Source organism: Megalobrama amblycephala, linkage group LG18, assembly GCF_018812025.1.
Source record: "Megalobrama amblycephala isolate DHTTF-2021 linkage group LG18, ASM1881202v1, whole genome shotgun sequence".
NCBI lineage: Eukaryota > Metazoa > Chordata > Actinopteri > Cypriniformes > Xenocyprididae > Megalobrama > Megalobrama amblycephala.
Window position 1 is genome coordinate 37,266,866 of NC_063061.1, and position 10,000 is coordinate 37,276,865.

Sequence of the window (10,000 nt, forward strand, 5' to 3'; positions counted from 1 at the left end):
ATCACAGGTGAGTTACTAAGCTCATTTGAATACAGGGTTCTTAATCGAGAGATGCTGTGTCCAAAATCGAATACTTCCCTACTATATAGTATGCAAAAAACAGTATCTAACCACAGTAGTGATCTAACCACGGGAAACGCAGCGCTCTACAGGCTCGCGAAGCAGCACTTCAGAATGAATAGTGCACATTTATGCCAAGCGATTGCTGATAAGTGAATGTTGATGAATTATGACAATGTTTACTACATGATGTTTATATGGTAGTATGTTTGTAAAAGTGCATATTTTATCTCCCTCATCTGAACTTCAATGAGCAGCCTGCTACAGACTGCAGAAATTTCAGAATAAGAGTCTGGTTTATAATTATTATTTTTTCCTGGTCATTATTGTTTTTTTGTTTACACAATAAACTGTATTTAATTAAATTTAATTTCTATTTAATTCATAGTAAACTACTGTATCTTGTCACAGGAAGGAAAGACTAAGAACATTATTTGACTCATTATTTGATTATTCAATATATTTTACAGGTATAAGGGTTATTATAGTTAATTAAACCTAAAACCATAAAAAAAAAAAACTCCATTATTTGAAATAAGCGTTAACTGAAATAAAATAAATATATATAAAAATGTAAACTTAATTTATGTCATCTAGTTCCCAACTTTAGCTTAACCTGATGTACTAAAGTAACTAAAACAGAAATAAAAAACTATATAGACATATAAAAGCAAAAACTAAAAGACATAAACAAAAAAATTACTAAAACTTTTAGCTAAAATTACAATGAAAGCAGAAAAACTAAAAATCAAATCTAATCAAATTTTTAAACAAAAACTATAATAGTACCTCAATACGGAAGAGGATTAGGGCCAAGCAATAATAAAAAAATAAAACCATCTCGAGATTAAAGTCGTTAAATTTCGAGAAAAAAGTCGAAATAAAATGTTGAGAATAAACTCATTAAATTTCGAGAAAAAGGTCGAGATAAAATGTTGAGAATAAACTCGTTAAATTACGAGAAAAAAGTCGTTAATTTAATTTTCTCATAATTTAATGACTTTTTTCTCGTAATTTAATGACTTTATTCTCAACATTTTATCTCGACTTTTTTCTCGAAATTTAACGATTTTTTTTCTTATAATTTAACGAATTTGTTCTCATAATCTAACGACTTTTTTCTCGTAATTTAATGACTTTATTCTCAACATTTTATCTCGACTTTTTTCTTGAAATTTAACGAGTTTTTTCTCGTAATTTAATGAGTTTATTCTCAACATTTTATTTCGACTTTTTTCTCGAAATTTAACGAGTTTTTTCTCGAAATTTAACAACTTTAATCTCGAGATGGTTTTATTTTTTTATTATTGCTTGGCCCTAATCCTCTTCCGTACCTCAATGATAAGTGTGTCAATCAAAAAAAACGTCCGCTTAAGTCAGCATAAACAGTTTAGAGAGAATATCAGATGTATATCAGTGTATTGCATCTGTGTATTGTTAGAGAAATGCTTAATGCATTACAATTTAACTAAATTAGATTTTAGTCGACTAAATCTACTGTAGATTTAGTCAACTAAAACTAGACCAAAACTAAAACAATTTCCGATGACTAAAATATGACTAAAACAAAATGGCATTTTAGTCAAAAGACTATGACTAAAACTAAATCAAAATTTGCTGTCAAAATTAAAACTGGTTTCAAACCAAATGTAGTACCTACTATATACAGTATGCAATTTCGGATGATTTTTGTACACACTGTGTGATATGTATTCATGTGTAAATGTGTGTAGGGATGCTACTGGAAATGGATTCTGGAACTCTGCAACAGATTCTGTCTGACCGGAGCATGTTGGAAGTGGCAGTTCAGAAAGCAAAAAGTGCACTGGTACTTCAACCAAATATACACACACTCACACACACACATTCAGGGCTACGTTTCACATACTCTCTGTCTAATTATCCATTATGCATTATGCTTTTAAGTTAATTATGCTCACAACCACATCTTTGAGATCCAGAAAGGGAGTTCACTTTTACAGTTTTAAGCTGGTGAATAATCAACAAGGAACACTTACAACTTAAAGATGCAGTGTAAACTTTAGCGGCATCTAGTGGTGAGGTTGTGAATTGCATCCAACGGCTCAGTCCACCGCTTTCTAAGCACATAGAGAAGCTACGGTGACCGACACAGGACAAAGATGTCGTCTGAGACAGCAGAGAGTAGCCAGTCAAGCAATGAGGTTTCTTCTTACTTCTAACAAAGAATGATCTCTGCTTCTAATAAACCAGACAACAACTACTACTACTACTCTTTGTGCATATTCAGCATAGTGATGATGCAAACTGCTTCTAAAAACACCAACGAAGAAGAAGAACAACAACATAGTGACGAAATGCGCTCTGTAGAGCAGTTTGTCCGTTTAGGGCTACTGTAGAAACATGGTGGCGCAAAATGTCGACTCCAATTTAAGGGGACCCGTTGTGTATCTAGATCAGGGGTACTCAAGTTCAGAGGCCAAGAGGGCCGCATTTTAACCAAATAAAACGCGAAGGGCCACAAATTATAACTTGGATCGTAAGACTTTTATTTAGGCCTACTTAAGACAATATTTGTAGTTTTACTGTTTATTTACTAAAAGTGCAGTTTATTATCTAGCTGAGTCTTAATAGTATGGTGTCCTTTTTAAAGTGTCACTTAACATGATAAATGGCATTTTAAAAAATTATTAATAGCTTGTCTTGCTGTATTCTTAATGTACAAATGCATAAAGAAAAACAAGAACTGATGAAAAGAAATCCTTATTCATTTGAAATGTCGGCATTGTTTTCACAAGAAATTTAAGGTCTGGCTGTTGTTCACTGGCTGATGAGAGTTTGTCCATAAGACGAAAACATTGCACTTTTTATAGTCTCTATTATAGTCTTTTTATACTCCATTGGACCTTTTTAACACTTTTTATAGCACCTATTTATACTCAGAGAATAAACGTTTTATTATTTGTATTATTATTACCTACCTTTTAATTTTGGTCAGAATCGAAAAATCTTTTTTCTTTTTTTTTTTAAATGTTCAATCACAATCTCATGAATTATCTAACTATAACCAACGTTGTAAACATGATAAATAAGATATTCTCCGTGAGCTCAATGATGTGATGACAGATCTGTAATGGGAGCGCTCCTTGCTTTCTGTTTATAACACATTGACATTAAGAATAAAAGGTTTGTTTTTCATGATGCTCGGCAATTTACACACTGCAAAGTTTGTGGAATGTCAACTGCATTTCATCATGGAAAAATAAGGTTCGAACCTTTGATGGCGTTCACGAACACAAGTGCTCGACACATGTGCACTAAAGAGATTCATGCTTGTCTACTCTTTTTCGCTCAAATAGTTACAATAAAATGTCTTTGTACTTGTTTAAAATTTTAGAGTTGCTGATATCTTTTAATCTCCTCAAACGAGCGCTCTTCAACACGGTCTTATCCGTTTCTTTTCAGACTGAAACAACAGCCCGTTTCAGTGCTGACACCTTGTGGACAAACTAAATTAGTGCAAAAACTATGTGCCTTCAGTTTATTTTGTTCTTTGCGGTTAGAAAAACTGTGCTGCGCGCGTACACGCGCGTTCTCTGCTGATGATTACAGCGTCACGCGCACTGTACGCCTACACTAGTGTACGTGTAAAATAACGAAGTAATATTCACGCTAATTTTGGACGCAAATTATAATAAAAATACATTTATGTAGCATGATGCGGGCCACAAATTTAATGCTGACGGGCCGGATGCGGCCCGCGGGCCGCCTGTTGAGTACCCCTGATCTAGATAGAAATGGCTCATTCTAAGGTAATAAAAACATAATGGTTCATTATGTAAGATCTTTATACACAGCTGAAAACATAGTTATGTATATTATATTGCATTTCTATCAATAGATCCTCCTAAATATTACACACTGGACCTTTAAGAGCTCTTGAGGAGTTTCCTGGACTGTTTGAAAAAGAAAAATAACATTTTTCTCTTTGTCCACAGGAGGGAGCTGTGAGCCCAACACACACACAAATGTCAGAATGAGGCAGACACTGCGACCTAGAGGAACTTTGAGTTTGGGACTTTTAGGCCCAAATGGCTGTATATTTTACTTGTATATTTCAAAACATTGTTTACATGGACTTCTTTTTTTCATGGATTTTTGCAGCTTTTTATTGATAGGAATAGGGGAGATGAAATGATTGTAAAGGAAAAAAGGGGGGAAATTGCATCAGGAAAACAAACAGGCTGGATTTGTACCTGCATGAGAAACTCAGCTAAATGTGTCTGGACTCTAGAGCTTCTGCACTGACCACCAGTTCACGGCTTTGACGTTCCAGGGGCGTCTGCACATTGTGCACATTTTTTTTTTTGCTGATTTGAGTCTTATAATGAGCTATAAATTAATATATGACTTTAAATGAAGAATGCAGAGTTTCATACTGTAGTTTTGTATGAGATGCATGTAAATTCTACAAATATTTCAGCTATGCAGATGTTAAAGACATGATGAAATGCTTTTAAGAACAGTTTCTTTCCTGTTTTGATGCAGTCAATTTACAATGCTTGGTTAGTCGGTGTGTTGTTTTTTAAGGAAAAAATAAAACTTTTAACAGATTTGTTATTTGCTTTTGCTAGTTGTGGTAGATCTATTGGTGAGAAAAACATTCTCATGCTAGATTGCACAAAAATACACTACCGATTAAAAGTTTTGGGTCTGTATGATTAAAAAAAGAACAATAAATTGATAGTTTTATTCAGCAAGGATGCATTAAATTGATTAAAAGTGACAGAAAAGACATTCTATTCAAAGAATCTTGGGGGGAAAGTTTCCACAAAAATATTCCGCAGCACAACTGTTTTCAACATTGATAATAATCAGAAATGTTTCTTGAGCATCAAATCTTCAAATTAGAATGATTTCTGAAGGATCATGTGACACTGAAGACTGGAGTAATGATGCTGAAAATTCAGATTTGATCACAAGAAAGAATTACATTTTAAATAAATTGTAATAATAGCTCACAATATTACTCTTTTTAACTGTATTTTGATCAAATATATGCAGCTTTGGTGAGCAGAAGAGAATATTTATAATAAAAAAATATATTAAAAAAAGTAAAAATCTTCCTAACCCCAAACCTTTCAATGGCAGTGTAGATCCATGGGTAGTAAACATGCATCTACAATTGTTTAAATACAATTTTGCAATTTTTTAAATAATGTTAAAGGGTTAGTTCACCCAAAAATGAAAATTATGTCATATACTGACTCTCATGTCATTCCACTCCTGTAAGACCTTCGTTCATCTTCAGAACACAAATTATGATATTTTTGATAAAATCTGATGGCTCAGTGAGGCCTCCATTGACAGCAAGACAATTAACACTTTCAGATGCCCAGGATGTTACTAAAAACAAATTTAAATCAGTTCATGTGACTACAGTGGTTCAACTTTATTGTTATGAAGCGACGAGAATACGTTTTGTGTGCCAAAAAAACAAAATAAAGACTTTAACAGTATCTAGTGATGGGAGATTTCAAAACACCACTTCATGAAGCTTCGAAGCTTTACGAATCATTTGTTTCGAATCAGTGGTTCAGAGCGCGTATCAAACTGCTAAAGTCACGTGAACTATTGAAATTTCGAAACACTTATGACGTAACGAAGCCTCGTTTACTGAAATCATGTGACTTTGGCAGTTTGATACACGCTCTGAACCACTGATTCGAAACAAAAGATTCGTTAAGATTCATAAATCGCCCATCACTAGATATTGTTGAAAATTTGTTGTTTTTTTGCCGCACAAAAAGTATTCTTGTCAATTTATAATATTTAGCTTGAACCACTGTAGTCACATGAACTGTTTTGAATATGTTTGTAGCACCTTTCTGAAAGTGTTAATTATCTTGCTGGCAATAGAGGCCTCACTGAGCCATCGGATTTCATCAAAAATATCTTAATTTGTGTTCTGAAGATGAACGAATGTCTTATGTGCGGAAGAGGATTAGGGCCAAGCAATAAAAATAAATAAATAAAACCATCTCGAGATTAAAGTTGTTAAATTTCAAGAAAAAACTCGTTAAATTTCGAGAAAAAAGTCGAAATAAAATGTTGAGAATAAACTTGTTAAATTACGAGAAAAAACTTGTTACATTTCGAGAAAAAAGTTGAGATAAAATGTTGAGAATAAACTCGTTAAATTACGAGAAAAAAACTCAAATTTCGAGAAAAAGGTCGAGATAAAATGTTGAGAATAAAGTCATTAAATTACGAGAAAAAAGTCGTTAAATTACGAGAAAAATTTGTTAAATTTGGAGAAAAAAGTCAAGATAAAATGTTGAATAAAGTCATTAAATTACGAGAATAAACTCATTAAATTACGAGAAAAAAAGTTGTTAAATTACGTGAACAAATTCGTTAAATTATGAGAATAAATTCGTTAATTTAATGACTTTATTCTTAACATTTTATCTCGACTTTTTTCTCGAAAATTTAATGACATTTTTCTCATAATTTAACGAATTTGTTCTCGTAATTTAACGACTTTTTTCTTGTAATTTAATGACTTTTTTCTCGTAATTTAATGAGTTTTTTCTCAACATTTTATCTCGACTTTTTTCTTGAAATTTAACGAGTTTTTTCTCGTAATTTAATGAGTTTATTCTCAACATTTTATCTCGACTTTCTCGAAATTTAACGAGTTTTTTCTCGAAATTTAACAACTTTAATCTTTTATTTTTTTATTATTGCTTGGCCCTAATCCTCTTCCGTACTTATGGGTGTAGAACGACATGAGGGTGAGTAATTACTGACAGAATTTTTAGTTTCAGTTTTTGGGCAAACTAACCCTTTAAGCATGCATATATATAAGCAGCTCCTATTAATAGAGAGATAGAATAATTTTTTTGGGAAAAAAAAAAAAAAAAAAAACTCTGTAGTATTAAAGAGCTCAAAAATATCTTTATTATCACTTTATCAAGAATTGTACAGTCAATTTCTAAACACATTGGAAAAGTCCAAGCTTCCTTCAAACAGAGCTGACCTTTGGAATTACAAAACCCCGCCGTTACCATGGGAACAAGAACCCCGGAACGAGCAAAGGAATAGCGGTGTGTGGATTAAGAGACATGAAGACGATCGATCGGAGAGCGAGATGAAGTCAGGAAAATAATAATAGATATCTTATGAGCAAAACACACAAATGATCACAGGGATTTTGGTAAATCATGTAAATGTATGATTCTTCGCTACTGGCAAAATTAAGGATTCGATCAGGATCGGTTTGTTTAGCACATCGTGATTCTGCGTACACAAACTCGCTCTGATATACAGATCCTGTCCGGTTTCATTTCGACAGGAGGCTTAATAAATATCTAAAACATTCTGGTACGCTGCACTGTTCCCATGACAACAGGCCAGACTGCCCTCTAACACATGCATCAGCAAGACACGCCCACATTTCCTCCCCACGCACACACAAACAAACACACGCGTTCATACGCACTCGCATACACCCTGCAGAAATGAGCAGACTACACTAAAGGAAATCAAACTACACAGGGCTAAAAATCGCAATATTGCACTTGTATTCACACTGCTCATGTTGAGGAAGCGCCGCTGGTCCGTACAAACTCGCAACAAGAGGGTAGAGTTAGACCGCGACGGGTATGAAGGAGAAACGGACAAGGACCGGAGTCTGATCCATTCGTTCCGACTTCAGCACAGACGGGAAACGATGATTATGACGGCGAGACAATGTTATCTGGGAGGCTGAGGGCCGCATGCCAGCGCTGCTAGGAGTCCAGGCAGAAACCAAACTTCAGTCCGATCCGGTCTAGAAGCACAGTTTGATCTAGAACTACAGCTGTTACTTCACCGTGGGGTATCCTCTCTGTCCCAAACGACCAGGTCGAGCACGGCTGCTGGGAACAGACTGTAGAAGGCAGAGAAAGACATGTGCATGTCAGTTTCTTTCTGTGACAACATCCACAACATTTACTTTAAAGCAAAACCACTGGTTTTTTTCATGCACTGGTCAATTTTGAGGCTAGTGGAAAGTGGAAAACATCCCAAATACACATTTAAGTGTTTATTACACTGTAGATTTCAATTGTCATTATCTTTAGATACTGTTTCTCAAAATGAATTTTTCTCCGGCACTGAGCCAGAAATCTCCCACTTCAACAGCGTTACATACACCAAACTTCACAGAGCCTATTTATATATTGTTCATAAATCATTCGCTTGATTTGTATCATATTTTACTCCTAAAACATGGTGAAAATGTATTCTTTTCTGGCTTTTTTATGGAGTGATAAAAGGAGATATAAAAAAAATCCACTCTGTAAAAACCTTTAACTCTAATATGCCAGGAAAATGAAAATAAATTTTGAACCTGGCTTTATCCATGTTCAGATTTCTTTTCTTTCAGATTTATGCAAAGTAGTGCATATTTAATTAGAGAATACCTCGTTTGCATATTTAAACATAATATTTCAGAAAACTTGTAATAATCAACAATAGTGATTAATTAGCATATTAAGGAAATATAGTGATTTTTATTAGTTACATTTTTTTCACCCGCAGTAAATATTGCTGTTTATTACTGTGGTTGATACAAATTTCATTCTTCTTCATGTTCATTTAGTGTAAAACATGCATTTATTATTTTTAACTAAATTGTTACTCTTAGTTTTATTTGAATTTTGTTTTTAATTTCTAACATCTAACAGTGTTGTTATTTTGTATTAGCATTTATTAACATTTCAAATTAGATTCTCTTTACATTTTCAGTTTTCATTTTAGGTTTGCTTAAAATTTAGCTCAAAATTATTTTAAGTTGTAGTAATTGTTATGGGTTTTTGTAATTTTCATTTTTTGTATTTTTTCCAATATTTCAGTTTTAATTTGAGTAATTTTAGTACTTAAACACTATATTTCAGCTAGTTGCAAAAGCAACATTTTCTAATTTTCATTTAGGTTTTTTAAAGGATTAGTTCACTTTAAAATGAAAATTAGCCCAAGCTTTACTCACCCTCAAGCCATCCTAGGTGTATATGACTTTGTTCTTTCAGATGAACACAATCAGAGTTATATTAATAAATATCCTGACGCATCCGAGCTTTATAATGGCAGTGATCGAGGATCAACGAGTACGAGTTGGAGAAAGTGTCTCCATCCACATCCATCCATTATAAACATATTCCAAAGCACATGGCTCCTGGGGGTTAATAAAGGCCTTCTGAAGCGAAGTGATGCATTTGTGTAAGAAAAATATCCATATTTAACAAGATATGAAGTAAAATATCTAGCTTCCGCCAGACTACCTTCCGTATTCAACTTACTAAGTTTATGATGGATGGATGTGGATGGAGACACTTTCTTCAGTTCATACTCGTTGGTATCACTCACTGCCATTATAAAGCTAGGATGCGTCAGGATATTTATTAATATAACTTAGAGTGTGTTCATCAGAAAGAAGAAAGTCATATACACCTAGGATGGCTTGAGAGTGAGTAAATCATGGGGTAATTTTCATTTTAAAGTGAACTAATCCTTTAATCTTTTATTCAGATTGTATTTCAATGAATAAAAATGATTTTTAATAATATTAGTTAAAAATAATAACAGTGATTTGGCCTTTTGCCTTTAAAAAAAACATCCCTTGTCAATCGTACCTGTGCAAACTGGGAGGGGTTATAAAATGTCACGCCTCCTGCAGGTGGAGCTCCTTGCGCTGGCGGCTGAGCGGGAACCTATGAGAACACACTAGCGGTTACTATGGGAACAGTAGAGCAACATCACCACCACCCATTTCCGTGGATGTAGACGGCCATGCCCACTGAAAGTCATGATTAGCATGCAGCACGTGATTGGTTAATGTGTGCATGCACCAAAAGGGGGCGGAGCCTCAATCTTCAGCACGCCTCTGAGATCCAAGAGCCCTTCCTATTGGCCAAGT

General features: G+C 34.0%; 2 protein-coding genes across 5 annotated transcripts in view; one reads left to right on the forward strand and one right to left on the reverse strand.

Annotated features, from left to right (window-relative positions):
• Positions 1-4,652, forward strand: part of LOC125252788 (E3 ubiquitin-protein ligase hyd) — an 11,714-nt gene extending 7,062 nt beyond the window's left edge. The window contains exons 5-7 of the mRNA XM_048166365.1: positions 1-7; positions 1,794-1,888; positions 4,038-4,652. The exon at positions 1-7 is cut by the window's left edge and continues 115 nt beyond it. Of these exons, the coding sequence (XP_048022322.1) occupies positions 1-7; positions 1,794-1,888; positions 4,038-4,079 (144 nt within the window). The 3' untranslated portion in view covers positions 4,080-4,652. The remainder of the gene's footprint in view (positions 8-1,793; positions 1,889-4,037) is intronic.
• Positions 4,653-6,979: 2,327 nt separating this feature from the next.
• sec16a (SEC16 homolog A, endoplasmic reticulum export factor) overlaps positions 6,980-10,000 on the reverse strand; it is a 27,858-nt gene continuing 24,837 nt past the window's right edge. For all 4 annotated transcript variants that reach the window (XM_048167562.1, XM_048167563.1, XM_048167560.1 and 1 more), the window contains 2 exons: positions 9,717-9,794; positions 6,980-7,972 (listed from right to left, as the gene is read on the reverse strand). In XM_048167562.1, the coding sequence (XP_048023519.1) occupies positions 7,907-7,972; positions 9,717-9,794 (144 nt within the window). In that variant the 3' untranslated portion in view covers positions 6,980-7,906. The remainder of the gene's footprint in view (positions 7,973-9,716; positions 9,795-10,000) is intronic.